We start from the raw sequence: 21182 nt of genomic DNA on the forward strand, positions 1-21182 counted from the left end.
TCTCAGACAATGTTATGATGGGATGGCAGAAGTGTATTAGATGATCCATTTTAGGATGATCCGTGCCGAGTGCTGTCAGCTGTTGAAGCCTTCTTGCCTGCAATGATATTCTGCATCAGAAGGCTTTTTTTTTTATTCAGAGGTCAGATTTGGAATTGTAAGAGATTAATCTGATAAGGGGCAGTGCTGTTTCTAATCGGACTGATGGGAAAAATGCAGTTGTGAGGTGAGAGTCAATGCCGGGTGAATTATTGTGGCGTGATGGACTACCTTGGAGCTTGAGTAATCAAAGAGATAGCACTCACATCCAAAATTACTGTGGCGTTTTTATTCATCAACAGTCTGTCCAGCTTTTGTGTATGGCTGCTGCTCAGCCCCCATACAGAATAAAGCACTCAGAATTATTCTTTGAAATTAAATCTCAATAGGGGGTTCAGCTTGGGTTCGCCTTTTCACTCACTGAAATTAAAGCACATTTATTCTCTACAGTGGTCCAGCCTTTAATTTAGACAGAATCCACAAAAGTACAGCAGAACCGTTTCACAATCATTTCTCTAAGGAACACATGCTCGGAAAATGAACTTTTTTTTGAAGTAACGCTCCAATAAGTGTTGCTTTAATCAATGATAAAAGCAATATATTTGTTTTCTATTTTGAAAAATCTGGCGCACTGTTAATAAATTCTATAATCTTTCAGAACTTTGATCCGGATGAGGAGAGTGGCTCAATATAATTTTAGCAATAGCAGGCACACACGTAGTCAGCCTAGCATTCAAAGGTCAAGCTAACGCATAATTTACGCACTTTTGCCCCACATGTCAGTTTGTATTAACCCTTTGCGGGGCTGCCGTGGCATTTGTGAACCAGGACAACTTACACAATATTGTTGCAAATTTTGCCGGGGGCCTCTATCCAAAATATTAACCTGTCTGCTTTCTGTTTCCCGTGCTGAATGTCTTGCTGCGTGTATCCTTTATTTTCAATGTTCATTTAAGATCTTAATATTTGTTTTGGCTCAGGAAATACTGTGAGCTAAAGATGTAAAATATTCAACATTATAAATCCTTTCTTTGAATGAATAACGTGATAGAAATAAGCAGGTGAAATCTGTAAAGATCTTCTAGTACTTAAGAGATTTCATAAAGATGGTTAAAGATATGGCAGCCGTAATCGGAGGCCAGTTTATATCTCTTTTAACAATTTAGGTTGAAATGCTCAAGTGCAGTTGTTTTATTAAAATGTCACACAGGTAGAAGAACAAAAGATATTTTCCCTCTACAAAAATGAAGCTCACTGAGCCAAGATCTTTAAAGTTATTTAAGTTGTTGCAATGGAGATCATTTATACCTTTACAAGAATTAGAGAATCAACATATAATGCTTGGTGAAGTTTAGGTTTGTTGCACGCTGGTATTCATCCAACCAATATTCATCATGTTATTCATGCAACAAAATGAGTTTTAATTCTCCCATCAGCAAAAATATTTAGGTTTGAATAGACATTCAGCATTCCAAGTACCATTAACGAATTGCCACGCACACTCAATTTTCAATTTTGTTTGATTAGTAAGAGTTAAAATGTATTTTTGAAGATAATAGACAAATAGAAAAATGTAACCATTATAACTAAAGGATTCCGCAATATTTGCGCAACCACCACTTAAATCAGCTCTTACGATAATTGTATTATGGTGAGATATTCTCTAGCCTTGCCTGTACAAGGGAAAATTGAAAAAGAAAAAAACCCAGCAAACTCAACCCAATCATAAAATTACCTCACTCATGACAAAATATTACTATGTGACTCGCAGGTGCATTGCCAGTGTATTTTTAATAGATTAGTGCATTTTCTGCAACTTGATATTTATACCTGAGAGTTTACAACATTTTTCACTGCTCCAATGATGTTCATTTATCAAAAAAGAAGGAAACGGTTGATTTTCCCTTCAGATCATAGCAGGAATTGGAGTGGATTCCACATCTTCCTTAACACACTTGTCCAGCTTTGGAATATGATTTTTGAAACTTCTCAAAAAGATGAATGGACGCAAAAATCGTTTTGAATGGCTGGAAAGAGAAAATAAAATACTTTAAATAGAGTAGCAGCTCTCTGGCTGTGTGCTAACTGCAAGAGCACAGATATTTCATTTATTACTGTTCAGAATCCAATTGAATAATTCAGTAAACAGGATAGAACAAAAGCATATTGACAAAGTTAAATATAATTGTAAAATGTTAATACAACTTTTCTGAAAATATCTTTCCAATAAAACAAGCTATTGTATTGTTATTTACTGACTATAAATATGGAAATGTTATTTTTCTGCAGTATTATGTCTTTGTATTAAACTTTGGTTCACACACTTTCCTTTGAATACATTTTAAAATTATTCCTTTCAAAAAATAGATATTTTTGGGTTGTAAAATGAGTCGCACAAGGTCACAGCCCTGGAGAAGAAGGGAGAGCGAGTGAAGCAAACAGCAGAAGAGAAATTATTCTTGGTATTTTTCCATACAGTATTTTCTACACACAGACACTTGGGGCATAAACTGCATTTTTATGGCTAACCATAGATTGAGCAACATGTGCCAGTCAATGGTTCAGGTAATTGACCAGCTTATGGACCTACAATGAAGGCAAAAAGGAGTCAGCTTTATAGGAAAAATTAACATCTTGTGGGAATATGTTTCACAGAAAGACTGAAACTTGCCTTTAGTCTCAAAAGGTCTCCAGATGTCTTGCATTTTCTGAAAGAAGAGTGCTATTATGCTACCACTTAAGTCAGGGGTCATTGACATTCACAACCTATAGAACTTGATCCCTCTAATCTCTCTGATCTTAGACCAAAAAGATTAATACATAAAAATGAGGCTTGATATCATGACACCAATATTCCCTCCCAGAACGGCGATGATTGGGTAATTCCCCTGTTTTAATTTTATTTATTAGTGTCACAAGTAGGCTTACATTAACACTGCAATGAAGTTACTGTGAAAATCCCCTAGTTGCCACACTCCGGCGCCTGTTTGGGTACACTGAGGGAGAATTTAGCATGGCCAATGCACCTATTCACCATGTCTTTCGGACTGTGGGAGGAAACCAGAGCACCCGGAGGAAACCCACGCAGACACGGGGAGAATGTGCAGACTCCACACGGACAGTGACCCAAGCCGGGAATCGAACCCAGGTCCCTGGTGCTGTGAGGCAGCAGTGCTAACCACTGTGCCACACTATGAAAATGAGGTGAATCAGAATCTAGTTAAGGGAATGGAATAAAATCCTTTGGAGAACCTATACATTCAGCATCAGGAAAAGGACAAGTACTGCAGCTTCTTTCTATTTGATCTTATATCCTCCTTCCTGCCTTTCACTTTTAGTTTTGTACCTGAAACACAACACATATACTTTTCAATGATCTTTCCTAGTAACTGATCTCATTTTTCTTGTGTGGTGTAGTTATATCTTAATTTATTATTTATTTGTAATTTCCAAACTGTACAAATTTCATGGGATTTTTTTCAACCCTGCACAATTCAGAGTACTTTTATTGGTGTTCAATAAAGTTGATGCTTTTCCAGGGTCAGTAACAGGTCACCTGGGCAAGGGGAAATTCTACCCTATTGTACTTAATGGTGAAGCCACCCGAGGAAAAGCTGCCAGCCGCAGGGTTCAACATTCAGCAGGCAAAAATGGGAACAAAACCTGAAGAAACCTGGAGACAAGGGGATTGTGAAGTCAAGTAACACAACAAAATGCTTTGAATGAAATTGGAAAAGGAAATTTTCACTGAAATATTTTACATTCTCCCTCCTCCATTTTATGTAGTGAATTTGGAAGCTCGTTCATTGACTTCATAGAATCATACAGTGCAGAAGAGGCCCTTCGGCCCATCGAGTCTGCATCGACATGTGAGAAACACCTGAACTCCCACCTCATCTCATCTCCCAGCAATTGGCGCCAAGGCTTGAATGTTATGAAATGCCAAGTGCTCAGCCAAGTACTTCTTAAAGGATGTGAGGCAACCTGCTTCTACCACCCTCCCAGGCAGCACATTCCAGACCATCACCACCCTCTGGGTAAAAATGTTTTTCCTCACTTCCCCCCCCTAAACCTCCTGCCCCTCAACTTGAACCATAACGAAGAGGAATCTACTCTGTCCATGTCCCTCATAATCTTGTACAGATCGACCAGGTCACTTCTCAGTCTTCTCTGCTCCAACGAAAGGAATCCAAGTCTACCCAACCTCTCTTCATAACTTAAATGCTCCATCCCAGGCAGCATCCTGGTGAATCTCCTCTGTGCCCTCTCCAGTGCAATCACATCCTTCTTATAATGTGGCGAGCAGAACTTGGAATCCAGGCTGGTATTAGGGAAGGTTTAAGCCTAGATTTCATGATTTTGGTACCTCATGCAGGACGGTTATAGGCAAATGTCACATAGAAGCAAATAAAACTGTGCTTTTCATAATTACATTCTGTGGTCAGCACATTGACATAACTTCAGGTGGGAGCTGTAGTTTTGTCCTTTATAAAATCCTAAAGTGGTTAGAGTCTGGAGTGAACTTCCTAAGAGGCTGGCGGAGACGGATTCAATTGAGATATTCAAAAGGGAATTGGATTGTTATCTGAAAAGAAAGGATGGGGATAAAGCAGGGGATTGGGGTGAGGTAGAATGAGCTTTCAGAGAGCCATTAGCATTTGATAAACTGAATGGTTTCCTTCTACACTGTAAAGATTCTGTAAAGTCAAGAGTCATCCATCAGGGGAAATGGGAACCTTAACTTCTTACACATCAGATGCATGCAAGTCAAATTTAACCAATTAGAGCAAGTAAAGGGGAGAGTCATGATATATGGGTTTTGTGAGAGGAATACAATTTTTCCACACCAACCCATGAAGCATGTAATCAGTGAAAGTACCCTGAGTTACTAGCTATTCATGGATTTATCAGAATTATGCTGGCCACCATTTTAACCTGCTCCTCTGAGCAGGCAACAAGGACATATCATTGCGCAAACTGTGGATGTGCACGAAAATCTGAAGCCCTGCCCCCAAAAAAGGCACTTACCATTTTCACGAGGGCAGGAATGGAGGTGGTTTTTCTTTTGTGCATTTGCTTTTCACAGAGGCAGATTTAGGTCTGACAGGTGTCTGAAACTTTGTGCATTTATTTGGAAAGTCAGGTCCCTCTTTGGAGAGGTGCAGTAACCCTTGTGGAATTTGCTTTAAACTTGTATTAACAACCCCAAAATATCTTGCTTTAACTCATGGGTGTAGGGGATTGGGTCTACTGGACTCACAGGGCAGTATCTTTGCCCTCCTCCCCGATTTGTGCACCCAGGTGCCAGGAAGAACTATGTGCTTGAGAAGGCGCTGAAAGCGGTTCGTGTGAAGGAAGATATAAGATGAGGCATGGCACCCTCGCACATAGGGGCAATGGAAACCAGTCAATGTGAATAGCTGAAGGCCAGGGAAAAGAGGTAGTATAATCAGGAAGGAGGAAGAGGAGAGACAGGGCAAGCAGGTTCTACCCTGTAGAAAGGGTGTTTAGACCAAGTACATCATACAGTAATATGAGAGAACCAGTGCCGAGGATTACATTATTGTCACATGTATTGGAATATAGTGAAAAATTCTCAGGATCTTTCCAAGGCTCAGCAGCAGACCTGTCTGGTAGCAGACCTGTCAGGCAGTATCTGCATTGAGTCTGTAACTACTGCCCTATTTGCTTGTGTGGGGGCCCACATTAATTTCCTTGTGGATTTGACATCTCAGATGAAAGGAGCCATGCCCTTTGCCCAATTCCACTTGGAATACTGTATACAGTTCCGGTCACCCTATTATGGCCAGAAAGGATATTATTAATCTAAAAAGAATGCAGAAAATATTTACAGGATGCTGCTGAGACTTGGTGGTTTGAGTTATAGGGAGAGGCTGGATAGACTGGAACTTTTTTTTCCTGGAGTGTAGGAGGCTTAGGGGTGATCTTATAGAGGTCTATAAAATAATGAGGGGCATCGCTAAGATAGATAGTCAATATATTTTCCCAAAGGTAGGGGGCATAGGTTTAAGGTGAGAGGGGAGAGATACAAAAGGGTCCAGAGGGGCAATTTTTTCACACAATGGGTGGTGAGTGTCTGGAACAAGCTGCCAGAGGTAGTAGTCAAAGCATGTACAATTTTGTCTTTTAAAAAGCATTTAGACAGTTACATGGGTAAGACTTGTATAGAGGGATATGGGCCAAAAGTGGGCAATTGGGACTAGCTTGGTGGTTAAAAACTAGGTGGCATGGATAAGTTGGGTTGAAGGGCCTGTTTCCATGCTGTAAACCTCTATGGCTCTAATTAGCAGGCTTCCCTCAGGTACAGCATGTTATTGATTGCGCCCATGTTGTCATAAAGATCCTAACTCAACATTTGGACACCTAAACGTCGTTTCATTCATTCACACAAGGTCCAGGTGTTTTGTGACCACAACAAGGGCTTCTTTCAAGTGTGTACAAGGTTCCCTGGCAGCTGCCACAACTCCTTTACACCAAGGAGTTCCCAACACCCTCAGCTATTTCAACCACCTACGCAGATCTGTGATTGACTTCTAGGGGGACACGGGCTACCCCTTAAGAAGGAGGAGAGTGATCCCCTTTATAACCCCTCAAACTGAGGCCATATCATCACAAGGAGTACAATCAAGCCGGCCATTGGCATTTTAAAATGTGCTTTGGGTGTTTTGATCGCTCAGGTGGAGCCGCTAAGGTGGAGCTCTGCAATGTGCCCCAGCAAGGGGATAAAGAATTGTAGTGGTGTGCTGCATGCTGCACATTGTGCACTAGAGGGTCCTAAACATCAATATCAACATCACCATGGCCAGAGCTCCAACCTCTAAGGAAGGGGAGGATGAGAAAGATAAAAAGGAGGAGGATGGAGGATGACGAGGCTACCAACGGAAGGGCAGCTGGGAGAAATGGTCATGAGGCCACAGCTGACTCTGTGCAAATTCACACATGATTCTCTATCTCACACTTGCTATCAGCCAGTCTCTAGTGAGCAACTTCCAATTGAAGGACCTTTTGCATTGACATAACAGTTACTCAGGGGAATGACCATTCCCCACAAGGGAAAGAATCAACATCAATGACTTTGACTCAGGCACATTGAAACGGCTGCAAACCTCACTATCATAACCTGCATGTGCCTTATCGTATTGCAAACACGCATGGTAAGATGTCCTTGACAGCCCGACCCCTCGCATAAATGCCAGCGCCTGTAAATGAGGTGCCAAAGCATCCACCTTGTCCATAATCAAACCATGCCCACAATGCTGAGTGGCATGATCCAAGATCTTAAACCCTATTCACACTGATAGGACTGTATGTTCGAGTATACATGCAGATGAGGCATCTTACAAAAGATGAGCCCACTATTGTGCAACAATGACTCTTTAAACAAACTTGTGCACCATCCATTCCAGCCAATGGTCTAGTTACTGGGGTGGGTGCAATATGCAATATTCCAGGCTTTCATAAACCTCTGCTTCCCTCACAAAGCACATCTTCTGCCATCTTGAATGCGAATGCTGCCAAAGTCGTGGGGTTACCAATATTCCCTGAAGGATGAATGACATGTTGAGGTGTGATGCTTTCTGAGTTTTCTAGTGCACAAAGAAACACTGAGTCATCTACCAATGTGTGTAAATATATTCAAAAAGTGCTGAAATGTGATATATATAATGTAAAATGTGTAACCATGGTGAACTGTTAGTGCTTTAGGTGAGATGGAGCCTTGCGCGCACACACACTCCTACAAAGTGTTGCCTTGGAGGAGGCAGGCTGCTGACATCTCATTCTACACAGCAATGAAGAACATGGCAGCCAGCCTCATCGTACAGGCACCCACTGTGCCTCTCGATGAGTGGCCAGGTAGTGAGGCAAGCTGGGATCTGTGTGAGACACAAAAAAGGAATTATTAAGTCTAACCCGTCTCATTGTGAAAGCACTCTCTGATGCATGACATTGTATTTAACCATTCTCATGCCACCCATATGATGCAGCCTCCTCTTTGCACACGCTCTCATACCAATGCCCCTTACGCTCAGTGAAGTGATAGTGTAATATGGATTTTAGCAAGGCGTTCGATAAGATCCCCCATGCAAGGCTTCTAGAAAAAGTGAGAGGGCATGGGATCCAAGGAGCTGCTGCCCTGTGGATCCAGAACTGGCTTGCCCAAAGGAGGCAGAGAGTGGGTATCGATGGGTCTTTTTCTAAATGGAGGTCGGTCACCAGTGGTGTGCCCCAGGGATCTGTTCTGGGACCCTTGCTGTTTGTCATTTTCATAAATGACCTGGATGAGGAAGTGGAGGGATGGGTTGGTAAGTTTGCCGACGACACGAAGGTTAGTGGGGTTGTGGATAGTCTGGAGGGATGTCAGAAGTTACAGAGGGACATGGATAGGATGCAAGACTGGGTGGAGAAGTAGCAGATGGACTTCAACCCAGATAAATGCGTAGTGGTCCATTTTAGCAGGTCAAATGGGATGAAGGAGTACAATATTAAGGGAAAGACTCTTAGTACTGTAGAGGATGAGAAGGACCTTGGGGTCCGGGTCCATAGGACTCTAAAATCGGCCCTGCAGGTGGAGGAGGTGGTTAAGAAGGCGTATGGTGTGCTGGCCTTTATCAATCGAGGGATTGAGTTTAGGAGTCCGGGGATAATGATGCAGCTATATAAGACCCTCGTCAGACCCCACTTGGAGTACTGTGCTCAGTTCTGGTCGCCTCATTACAGGAAAGAAGTGGAAAAGATTGAAAGGGTGCAGAGGAGATTTACAAGAATGTTGCCTGGATTGAGTGGCATGCCTTATGAGGATAGGCTGAGGGAGCTCGGTCTTTTCTTCTTGGAGAGATGTAGGATGAGAGGAGACCTAATAGAGGTATATAAGATGTTGAGAAGCATAGATCGGGTCGACTCTTAGAGGCTTTTTCCCAGGGTTGGAAATGGCTGCTACGAGAGGACACAGGTTTAAGGTGCTGGGGGGTAGGTACAGGGGAAATGTTAGGGGGAAGTTTTTCACACAGAGGGTGGTGGGCGAGTGGAATCGGCTGCCGTCAATGGTGGTGGAGGCGAACTCAATAGGGTCTTTTAAGAGACTCCTGGATGAGCACATGGGACTTAATAGGATGAAGGGTTATAGGTAGGCCTAGAAGGCAGGGATATGTTCGGCACAACTTGTGGGGCCGAAGGGCCTGTTTTGTGCTGTAGTTTTTCAATGTTTCTAACCTCCACCATCGTGTAGGGCCAGGGAGGGAAATCATGGCTTCTGGTTCTTCTTCTGTTTTCAGACCCCTTATCCCCACACTTTCTTAACGCTACCCCTCAATTATGCATGTTTTTAATTCCCCTTTCAAGATTCACCAATCAAATCAGCTAACAACAACAGAAGGGTCCTAGTAAAATGATAATGGCCATTGTTGGTATCTGGTTACAAATATCATCTGAAGGGCAGCAACAATATATTAGCACTGTTGCCTCACAGTGCCAGGGACCCGGGTTCGATTCCTGGCTTGGGTCATTGCTTGTGCGGAGTCTGCACATTCTCCCCGTGTCTGCATGGGTTTCCTCCAAGTGCTCCGGTTTCCACTCACAGTCCGAAAGGCGTGCTAGTTAGGTGCATTGGCCATGCTAAATTCTCCCTCAGTGTAGCCGAAAGGTGCCGGAGTGTGGTGACTAGGGGATTTTCACAGTAACTTCATTGTAGTGTTAATGTAAGCCTACTTGTGACACTAATAACTAATCATAAACAGTGTTAGTTTGTCTATGCCACATGTATGATCCCACAGCAATTATGAAGCAAAGCAGAGACTAGATAGCTTCTCTAAAGATCTGGCTTCATCTTTAAGATAATAGTTAGAGACAGTAGCTCCTTTGGATGCACTTAGAGGCAGCCAGAGGTAATAACCTCAGTTTTTTCCACCCTTGCTACCCTAGTCAATTTTACTATTCCACCTTGGTATATTTGGATTTAATTGGAGTTTCTTTGCATAATGTAATGAAGGCAAGGATTGTCAGAAGATATCCGCAACAGTCTTGACTACCCAATACAGTATGTACTCGTTTGGGTGAAGGCATGTTCACTTTCCTGTTGAAGAATACATTTTTCCATTCCTTTTTTTCCTGCTGCAGGTTGCTCTCTCCCTTTGGCTGTGCAGCTTCAAAAAGGCAGAATTCTCTTCAAATATGTTAGTCGCTGTTAAGGCCATGAGGGAATCCGAATGTAGACTTTGTTTCCTGGGTAATCGATCATTAGTCCAATTCTGATCCTACTGATTTTGGACTGTGTAGAGCTGTGCACATAAGGGGACCTCCATGAAGGAGTTTGTATTACAGATGCTGTTCTGAACTCCTTGTTGTTAGGCAACTTAGCAAATGTGAATTATTTTGTCAAATTGAGAAGCTCCAAGTTAAATAAAATATGTATTGATTTTTTTTTTGCAACTCTATAAATATGTCTTTTAATAAGCCTGATTAATGGATCATCGCCTAGTCTGTATTGTCTGATATAATTGTTCTTCTGCAAACCGAAACATAAGAGAACATAAGACTTATGACAATTCCATTAAGTAAATTATGGAAACAAGGGTATTCTATTCAACTAACCCATGCATGGTCAGATGTTGTGCACGTCAAGTTATAAGGAGAAAAGGCTTGCATATGAAAGTGATGCAGAGCATGTGTAATATCTGCTTGTAAGTCATAGCTCACAGCTCTTAAAAATGTCTATAGACCAAAAGGAAGCTGTTTAACCTTTCTATTCAAATGCACACATGGATGATATTGGAATAGTGTAGATTAGAGGGGCTTTAGATTGGTTTCACTGGTCGGCGCAACATCGAGGGCCGAAGGGCCTGTACTGCGCTGTAATGTTCTATGTTCTATGTATGTACAAATTTTATTTTTTACAGCATTGTGCAATACTGTTAATTTGACAGGAAAATAACCCATTAGCGCGGTTGATGATAACACTGGTCTGACGAGTACCTCATTAAAGTGTTCTGCACGTGACATTATACGTATACACTGACCGTAAATTCAGATTTTGGGGGGAAAGATTTGATGTTTGCAAACCAGATTGCAAGAAAATCTTTCAGGTCTTGTTTTATATTTCGACAATTGGTTCTGTATAAAAAAAGAAAGTCCATCTCCATGCTGCAGGCAGCATTGTTTCATTATTGGAGAACTGTAAAAGGGAAAGAGGGAGGGGAGGAGAGAGCAGGAAAATAAAGATGAACCAAATGAATCACTGAAATGTTATTTGGAGATTCTGTCTGTCTGCTCGTGTGGACATAAAAAAGGTTTAACTAGTTTTTAGCTGTAATATCTTGGAAAGAGTGGCGACCGTCAAGTGGACTATTTATGAACAAGAATAATTATTTACAGAGAGTGAGAAAGTTGCTACCAATTACTTTGACTCCAGACTCTAAACTGCCTGAGAGAGCCCGCACTTAGCCCCAGGATTCACACGCTTCAGCCCAATTGGCCAAATGTGTCACACGACCCTCTGAAACCTCACCCCCTTAAAGGGGTTCATTACTACTCCAGCATTCTGTGCAGTCCTTCTTCCTCAACAAGCAGTGGTAAAATGAAAATTTCTGATCAATGATTCATTTCTTATTTATGCAATTTATAAATTGTCTGCCGCTGGTTTGCCTATCTACTGTTGGGTCTCAATGACATGAAAAGAAATCCAACACTTTATTCTTTTGCCATGTTTTAAAAATGGACTTTTGGTTGAAGCAAAAAAAACCTGCAACAAGTCGCATGACCACATGATTGGCCGTTTGCTCTGAAAGCTCCCAACAGGAGCTCAGTGTGAAATCTTACAGGCCATTGCACAGACCTTTTGCTCCTTCTGCTCCTAGACTTATGGCCATTAAATTATACCAAATCTAGGATAGGATTTCCCTAGCTGGTTCCTTTCGACAGACTGGTCTAAAAAATCGTCAGGCACACACTCCAGGAATTAATCGATCACAGAATTAATGCTAATTTTGTTTGTCCAACTATATGTAGATTAAAGTACCCATGATTACTGTAGCACCCATATTACACGCATCTCTAATTTCTTGTATAATGCCATCTTAGAGAATTTAGCATGGGCAATGTACCGAACCAGCACGTCTTTCGGATTGTGGGAGGAAACCAGAGCACCCAGAGGAAACCCATGCAGACACGTGGAGAACGTGCAGACTCCACACAGTGACCAAAGCTGGGAATCAAATGCAGGTCCCTGGTGCTGTGAGGCAGCAGTGCTAACCACCATGCCACCCTCATCTTATTCTTTACCACCACTGTTTGGAGGCCTATAAACAACTCCGCTAATGTTTTCTGTCTCTTGTTGCTTCTTAGTTCCAGCCAGACTGATTCTACATCTAGATTTTCAGAGCCAATATCCTCTCTCAACATTACATGGATTTCATCCTCAACTAACAACATCATCCCACCTCCTTTACCTTTCCGCCTGTCCTTCCTAAATATCAAATACATCTGGATATTCAGTTCCCAGCCCTGGTCACTGCAGCCGTGACTCCGCAATCACAATCATACCATAGCTTTGTATACCAATTTGCACTGTTAATTCATCTACCTGATTGCAAATGCTTCATGGATTCAGATACTGTGCCTTTGGACTTATCTTTTCAACATTTTTACAGTCATGGCCCTATTTGTTGCAAGTCTTTGTTTCTGCCTTGCACTTTTGCTTTCTACTTTTCTGTCTTTCGTTTCTCTTTGCTTCCCTCTCTTGTGTCTCCCTGCTCAGTTCCCCATCCTCCTGCCACTCTAGTTTAAACCCTCCCCAACAGGACGAGCAAATGTTCCTGTGAGGATATTAGTCCAGTTGAGGTGCAACCCGTCCAGTTTGTACAGGTCCCATCTTCCCAGAATTGGTTTTAATGCCTCAGGAATCCAAACTTCTCCCTCCTATACCATCTCTCCAGCTTCACATTCATCTGGTCTATTCTCCTATTCCTGCTCCTGCGAGCACGTGGCACTGGGAGTAATAATAAGATTACCACCTTTGAGGTCCTGCTTTTTAATTTATTTCCTAGCTCCCTAGAATCTGCTTTCAGGATCGCATCCCTCTTCTTATTTATGCCCTTGGAGCTGATATGGACCACAACCTCTGACTGTTCACCCTTCCCCTTCAGAATGTTCTGTAGACACTCAGTGACATCTTTGACTCTGGCAACCAGGGAGGCAACATAGCAGCTTGGTGTGACATCTGCTGCCACAGAGACTTCTATCTGTTTCCCTCACGATAGAATGCCTTATCACTATTGTTCTCCCACTCTTTCTCTCCTGCATGCAGCTAAGCCACTTGTGATGCCACAAATCTGGCTCTCGCTGCATTCCCCGAGAAACCACCTCATCCAGCAGTATCCAAACCAGAAAAGCTGTTAGAGAGGAAGATTAAACCAGGGCATTCCTGCACTGCCTGCCTACTGCTTTTGCTCTGTCTGGCAGTCACACATTCATTTTCTGCCTGTGCACCCATTACCTGAAGTGTGAGCAGCTCACTGTGCATGCTATCCATGAAGTTTGCATCCTTGCAAATGCTCCACAGTGACTCCAGTGGCAGCTCCAGCTCCAAAACGCAGATTTTGGAGGGGCGTCACGGTAGCACGGTGGTTAGCACTGCTGCTTCACAGCTCCAGGGACCTGGGTTCGAATCCCGGCTTGGGTCACTGTCTGTGTGGAGTTTGCACATTCTCCTCGTGTCTGTGTGGGTTTCCTCCGGGTGCTCCGGTTTCCTCCCACAGTCCAAAGATGTGCGGGTTAGGTTGATTGGCCATGCTAAAACAAAAATTGCCCTTAGTGTCCTGAGATGCGTAGGTTAGAGGGATTAGTGGGTAAATCTGTAGGGATATGGGGGTCGGGCCTGGGTGGGATTGTGGTCGGTGCAGACTCGATGGGCCGAATGGCCTCTTTCTGTACTGTAGGGTTTCTATGATTTTGAGTAGCTGTAGTTGGAGCCACTTCCTGCACAGAGGGTGACCCTGGACACCGGAAGAACTTCCCACATCACACAAGAGGAGCATTCCATATGCCTGGGTTGCCCTGCCATGACTTACCCTTAAATTACTCCCTTTACTTTGACTTCTGTCACTCTCTTTCTGGGGAAAGAGGAATAAGGGGGAAATAAAGGGAAGGATCACCTCATTCCCCCCTCACTGAACTCCCTCAGTCACCAAGTTCCAATTCAAGCACTCCACTGCAGTTCAAAGCAACACTCCAGTGCAGACAAAACCATACTTTAAGATAGCCCACTTCTATACTCACTGAATCTAGCCTCTGAAAACCTGTTTAAGCCAGTTATCTAATTTAGCAGCTGCAGCTGCAGGCAAAGCCTCTATCAGCCCTGTTTTTAATGCTGGACTAAAAGTCACCTTCTTCTAACACAAACAGCAACTTTTAGTTAATTGCTAAATTAAAGAAAGACTAGACTTTAGGTAGATATTAACCCTTAATTTAGCCCTTAAACTCCCTCATTCATCAAGCTCGAACTTAAGCTCTCTACTGCGAACCAATGCAGCCTCATCAGAAAACTCATTGGGACTAAACTGAGTTTGAATTCTCAGGCTCTGGAAATCATGTGAACTATGTGAACTAATATTCATTTCTGCAGTTCTTGTACTGTTACGATCCATGTTTGTAAAGCTCCTTTGTCTATACCCTCCCTGTAGGGGATGTGCGAGTGTGTGTGTACATGTGTTAATGTGTGTGTGAGTGCGCAAGTATGCTTGTGAGTGTGTGTGTGCATGAGTGCGTGCATACATGTGCGTGTGTGTGTTGTAGAGTGGGAAGTTGCAAACGCTCCTCTCCAGGGTTCTGAATGTGAAATCATGTTGTGAATTTGCTACAAGTTATTAGTAAGTTAGATGACATGAACCAAAGGTTCGGAAAAACACGCCACAGCATAATGGGAGAAAATCAATGCAGTTTGCCTGTCTCTCTCCTGTCCCTAACACTAACAACAGGGACCACTTCAAAAGTAGTTCACTGGTTATAAAGCATTTTGGGATATTGTGAAGACTTGTTTAAGTTCCATATAAATGCATATTATTATTATTTTTTCTGTTAGTCTTCACTTGAAGGCTTCAGTCTCGCCCAAATCCTTAGCCTTAACATAATTTTTTTTTTGCCTAAAGCTGTAATTCAGCTAAACTGAAAGCAGGTTTGACAGCCTGAGCAGTAGTGTTTATAATTGGCCATGATGGGTCAATAGCACTTAGTGAGCTCAATAGATGCTTCTCTTCATTTACTTTATATCATTTTGGTTATTTGTCAAGAAAATCTGGACTGGCAAATACAAAAACATTACTTACAGGAGGATGTGAACGTGAGTGAGACAGGAAAAGGGTCCGAGCAGATAGCAGTGGAAGACCCTCAGACCTTATTGAACAGGTTTGAGGTGCTCGCAAATTGTGTTGATGAAAGTGAGGTCTGCAAGTTAGATGAACAGGCTGACCATGGCACCATGGTAAAGGTAGCAGTCCAAATGTGGGGAGCAAACAGGAACATAGTTGTGGTAGGGGACAGTAGGGGAATTGTCACTGTGCTTTGCAGAAAAAGAGCGAGAGTCCAGAAGGCTGAGTTGCCTGCCCAGGGTTCGGAACATCTGCTGAGGGTTGTAGAGGAACTTAGAATCATAGAATCCCTACTGTGCAGAAAGAGGTCATTTGCATTGACAACAATCCCACCCAGGCCCTATCCCTGTTACCCCATGCATTTACCCTAGCTAATCCCCCTGACACTAAGGGACAATTTAGCACGGCCAATCAACCTAACCTGCACATCTTTGGACTGTGGGAGGAAACCAGAGCACCCGGAGGAAACCCATGCAGACACGGGGAGAACGTGCAAACTCCACACAGACAGTAACCCAAGCCGAGAATCGAACCCGGCACTGTGGATAATTATTCGGGTAATGTTTGTATTAAAAAGAAACAGGCTGTTTGTGTGTGAGGGGAATCCATTTCATACATGACAGGCCTATGCATACCATTTGTCTCTGTTCAAATGATAAATAATCAATAAACTTCAAACTAAGAGGAACACAGGACCTGATTTTATCCTAACTCACACAGTAGGGGTAGGCTTGTGTTCTTTGTTAATTCATTCGTGGGACATTTATTGCCAGCATTTATTGCCCATCCCTAGTTGCCCTTGAGAAGGTGGTGGTGAGCTGCCTTCTTGAATCACGATGTGGAGATGCCGGCGTTGGACTGGGGTAAACACAGTAAGAAGTTTAACAACACCAGGTTAAAGTCCAACAGGTTTATTTGGTAGCAAAAGCCACACAAGCTTTCGAGGCTCTGAGCCCCTTCTGAGCCCACTCACCTGAAGAAGGGGCTCAGAGCCTCGAAAGCTTGTGTGGCTTTTGCTACCAAATAAACCTGTTGGACTTTAACCTGGTGTTGTTAAACTTCTTCTTGAATCACTGCAGTCCACGTGCTGTGGATTGATACACAATGTCGTTGTGAAGGGAATTCCAGGAGTTTGACCCAGCAACTGTTTTTGTGTTACACTCCTACTAAATCTACTCTCCAATGAAGTTATTTACCTTTATAACTGACCCTCCTGACATCCAGGATCAGCTCTGAACATTTATAAGGTATTCTTTCAGGCTGCTACTGAAGTTTCGGCAGCTTCATGTTTTCTGATATTTTTTAAAAGTTTGGAACCACAAAGCTTCCCTGGATCAGAAGCAACAGCACAGCAACTGTCAATGAAACTCACCTTCCAGTTCAGATTTATTTTTAAAGTTGGTACTTCAGATCTGAACCTCTGGCTGCACAATGCTTCCTCTGGGGAGCAGGTGTTTTATTACTGTAATAGTTGTCTGCACTCTTAGCCAAGCATGCATACTGAGGCTTGGCTGCGAGCCCAGACAACCATTTAGTTTGCTGGAACAATGGAATTATTTTTTGATTGACAGCTCAAACTCTCTGATTTCTGCTGTCAACTTCACAATATTTGTTTACACAAGCTAAGTGGTTACAAGGGTTTTTGATTTTGTTATTGATACTCTAAATGGCCTGGATGATTGATACCTTTATTTGCTAGTAGTGCAGACATTTTTTTCAACAAAGGAGAAAGTTATAAATGGATTAGTTTTTAAAAAAACTTTTGTGAATGCTTTCTACTTGGGGCCAGCACGGTGGCACAGTGGTTAGCACTGCTGTCTCACAGCACCAGGGACCCGGGTTCGATTCCCGGCTTGGGTCACTGTCTGTGTGGAGTTTGCACATTCTCCCCGTTTCTGCGTGGGTTTCCTCCGGGTGCTCCAGTTTCCTCCCATCGTCTGAAAGACGTGCTGGTTAGGTGCTTTGACTCGAACAGGCACCGGAGTGTGGCGACTGGGGGAATTTCACAGTAATTTCATTGCAGTGTTAATGTAAGCCTTACCTTTGACTAATAAATAAACTTTTACACTATAGGGGTCCATTGGAAAGTGTATAGTGGGTCAATGGGCATGAAAATGTCATAGCGTGGCATAAGGGGCCATAGGGGATGGGTGGAAGGGCAGAGCTTGGCGTAGGTCCCCACAGGCAGAATAAGGTTCACCACTCCTTTGACAGACAGTGAAACAAGCGTCTTTAAAAACCAGGCCTGACTTCATGCAAAATGCAGAGGAGTAGAACGTGCCTATCTCCACAATGGAGCTGACCAGCTCAGGAGTGCCATGTGCAGGCTTAAGATAGGTGCCAGCCCTCACTGTTTAAAGGCATTCCCAAAAATCAGACAGTCCCGGAATGGGGTGGGCAATCCCAGGGTGTGGTGGAGAAAATGGCACTGAACAACTTTTGATGGCATGTAAGTTGTGGCTGCCACTCCAAGGTTTTTAGCAGGCTGTGGCCCCCAATCGCTCACAACCCTACTGGTTTCCTCCCTCTTAGTCACACAGTTATGCCATGACAGTGTGCAGCTGTGAGAGACTTGGTCAAGGGTCAACAGTGTGGGCACATCTTTATAGATGGACAATAAGATGACAAGTGGATGTGCTAATGATCATGATACTGTTCATTGTTCATTCACTGAGCCTCAGTAGCTAACGATATCACTACAGAATATCTGTACCAGTTTGTGGTGACAGGACAATGTCATCTCCATGGATATGTCTTGTGAAGACATGCTTTCAGTGCTTCAGCACAATACACTGTGAATAAGCATCAACAATGACAATTTTTCCCTAAGAAAAGCTCATGATAGACCATCTGTTTCACTGTCAGCTAACAGTTGGACCACACTGACAGAGCTCCCACTCACTGGACAAGTCAATGGCATCTCCTCTGAGGCACAGGGACTTCATTGTGAATCATCAACATCTCAAATGGGCTCAGTTTTTATCTACATCCAGCCCATGCAGGGCACACCTCGGACCGAAAAACTGACATTACAGAACAGACATTTATGGAAGTCAGGTTTGCAGAGCCAGGAATTATCCTGGTCTGTGGTCACAGATTAAAGCTCGTTAGATATTTGATCTTGAAAAATCCATGTCACCAGGGAGAAAGGATAGACAATCTCCAGGAACTGGTAGGTAACCCCAAACTTCTTCACCTGAAGCTTAACACAAAAGGTTGATTCTGATGTTAGTTGTGTAGAAATCATTTGAAGTGCCAAACTCCTAAGCCTGTATTTTTACAGAGTTGTGGAGACTCCTTCAAACTTTCCAAATGGCAGGTGAGACCGGGATCTGGAAATCCCCATCCCATTTAGGAAATATCCTAATTTTAGCAATAAAGGAAAGGGGGCAGGATGTGACTCGCACTTGAGAGAAACCCAAACTCAACGGGACTATTTGAATTCAGTGCTGAGTTCAAACAGATCCCATTTGTGCTAACGCAGTGTGGGACTTGCAAACTTTTACAATGTTTTTGAAGGGCGTGGATAGCCTGTTGAACTGTCAAGCTGTGAAGTTAGAAGTAAAATAAAATCTGGTCTAGTAGTTACAGTAACTGTTTGTTGACATAACCCTCAGGACCATCATTATGTCATTGTTAATTCTTGGCTGATTTCCACAAATTATCAATATCTCAGCGTGAGGTGGTGGGTCTCCAGTCATAGTTTCATTGACAGCACAAAGAGGTTATTAACAGGTTAGCTATGTTTGAAGTGGACTTATGAATATAAGTCTGTGCTTTTATAAGAGGTTAAATATTAGAGTGGATTTAAATTTTTTGAATGGGCTTTCATGAATGGAATTGTTGTTTAATATCGCAAAGGCTGTAATAGGTATTTAGAAATCTATTTTATTCGATTTCAGCATGGCTCTGGAGGTCTGTCCACAGTGGATATTGGGTGAGTCGACATGGAAGGTATAGGGCAATGGATTTTAGGTGGATTTGCTTGAATTGACTTTAAATTGGCATTGGGGGATATAAGGAGCCATGGGGCTGGGTGCTTGGGGAGGCATGGGTAGGCCTGGATGGAATGAGGGACCTTGGGCAGGTAGGTAGGTGGTATGACTTAGCATGTATGGTATGACTGGCCATTGGGGGTTGGGGCATGATGTGACATGAATTGGCATGGATGGTGCATGGGCAGTGTGTGAGGGGGAAGGAGGACCTAAAACCTTTGCAAAGAACTGGGATGAATTCCCACAGAACTGAAGCACACCTGTTAACCAGCCTGCCTCAGCACTTTGCAGCCATTGTGGCCATCTCCAATGTACATCCAGAGGTGACAGACCCAACTCCATTCCAACTCCCCTAACCACCTCGAAATGAAGCTCCTACTGTATTGGGTGGTGGAGGGGGTGGTAGTTTCTCACCAGGTGGCAATGGCGAGGAGGGAAATCTAGGTTTAAAAAATCATCCCAGGTGATCAGGTGACAAGATCAATTAAAATTGCCCAAGGACTCAGCAAAAACCACTGGCAGGGGGTAAGCTCTGACATCAGGACCAAATACAGATTCTGAACATATACAGGTGGGCAGTGGGGCCAAAGCAGCAATCTCCCAGCAGCCACCTCCTAACTGGTTGCCACTGAGTCTGCTATCCTATTAAGGGGACTAGTTCTCCATGCTGCCGAGAGTGATGATGGTTGTAAAGAGAATGAAAGGGCACCTCCATTTTGTGATCTCCTCTTGCATCTAGGGGAAGACAAGTCATTTTTCTGATGGGGCCAGACAGGCAGGCACAGGGGTTCTGGGGAATGAACCCTCCAGCATTGGGACTTCAGGGGCAACCACTGCCACCAGGGACACTCCCCCTTGGGCCATGCAGACTCCGAATGTGATATCTCCTCTGGGAAGCTTGTATGGGCAGGTTGCAGCCTCTCCACACCACAGAGGCTTGCTCCACCACTGGCAAAATGCCGATGGCTCAGGTAAATGGGTAAATGGCAATCAGTTGGGCTGTTAAATATTCAAATTGGCTTCCAGTTGGCCTCCAGTTGGCAGGCAGCCAAACAGGACCTATTCCGGACCCTGATAAAATGGCCTGTTGGCTGCACTGCATCAGAGAGCCATACAATTGCAGCGTCGCTGTTTATTGGCCACTTCGCCCCCTAGCCTGCCACCTGGAAGCTGGCAAAATCTTGCAAAAATAGTAGAAGGGTTGTGAGATGTTGATGCATCATACACATGACCATACACATGAAAATTAAATTCTGATGATATTGGAAAGGGCTAAAAATCTAAAATGAGAACTAGAAGGGTCAAAGAATGACTGAGGTAACTTTTCTGGAGCTGGGAGAGAAGCCACGGCAAGTGATTTTCAAGTACAATTTGATAAAGAAGAATGGAAGCAGGCAAGTGTAGTCCCATGCAAATGGAGAACCTTGGAGGAGGACATGTGGGCAACCATTTCAAAGGCTGCAGAGAGGTTGAGAAGTATGAGGAGGGAATGTTAACTTTCGTCATGGTCACATTGGATGTCATTTGATAATAGATGTCTTGGAACTGTGGCGGGATGGGAACCTGATTACAGGTATTCAAGTATCGAGCTCTGGAAACAGTTTTGGGAAGCAATAGCACATTCAGGTGCATTAGAGAGGCTAAGCGGTTGAAGTTAGAGTGGTGGTTTGCAAGGACAGTGGAGTTAAGGATTCTCCTTTTGTGGAGAGGGGATAGAATCATAGAATCATAGAATCCCTACAGTGCAGAAGGAGGCCATTTGGCCCATCGA

The 21182-nt window shown here is 43.3% G+C and overlaps 1 protein-coding gene across 2 annotated transcripts in view; it reads right to left on the reverse strand.

Annotated features, from left to right (window-relative positions):
• Positions 1–308: 308 nt before the first annotated feature.
• The window catches only part of spata17 (spermatogenesis associated 17), a 301239-nt gene continuing 280365 nt past the window's right edge, over positions 309–21182 (reverse strand). For both annotated transcript variants that reach the window (XM_078229776.1, XM_078229779.1), the window contains exon 10: positions 309–2066. In XM_078229776.1, the coding sequence (XP_078085902.1) occupies positions 1986–2066 (81 nt within the window). In that variant the 3' untranslated portion in view covers positions 309–1985. The remainder of the gene's footprint in view (positions 2067–21182) is intronic.

This window comes from Mustelus asterias, chromosome 15 (assembly GCF_964213995.1).
Source record: "Mustelus asterias chromosome 15, sMusAst1.hap1.1, whole genome shotgun sequence".
Taxonomy (NCBI): domain Eukaryota; kingdom Metazoa; phylum Chordata; class Chondrichthyes; order Carcharhiniformes; family Triakidae; genus Mustelus; species Mustelus asterias.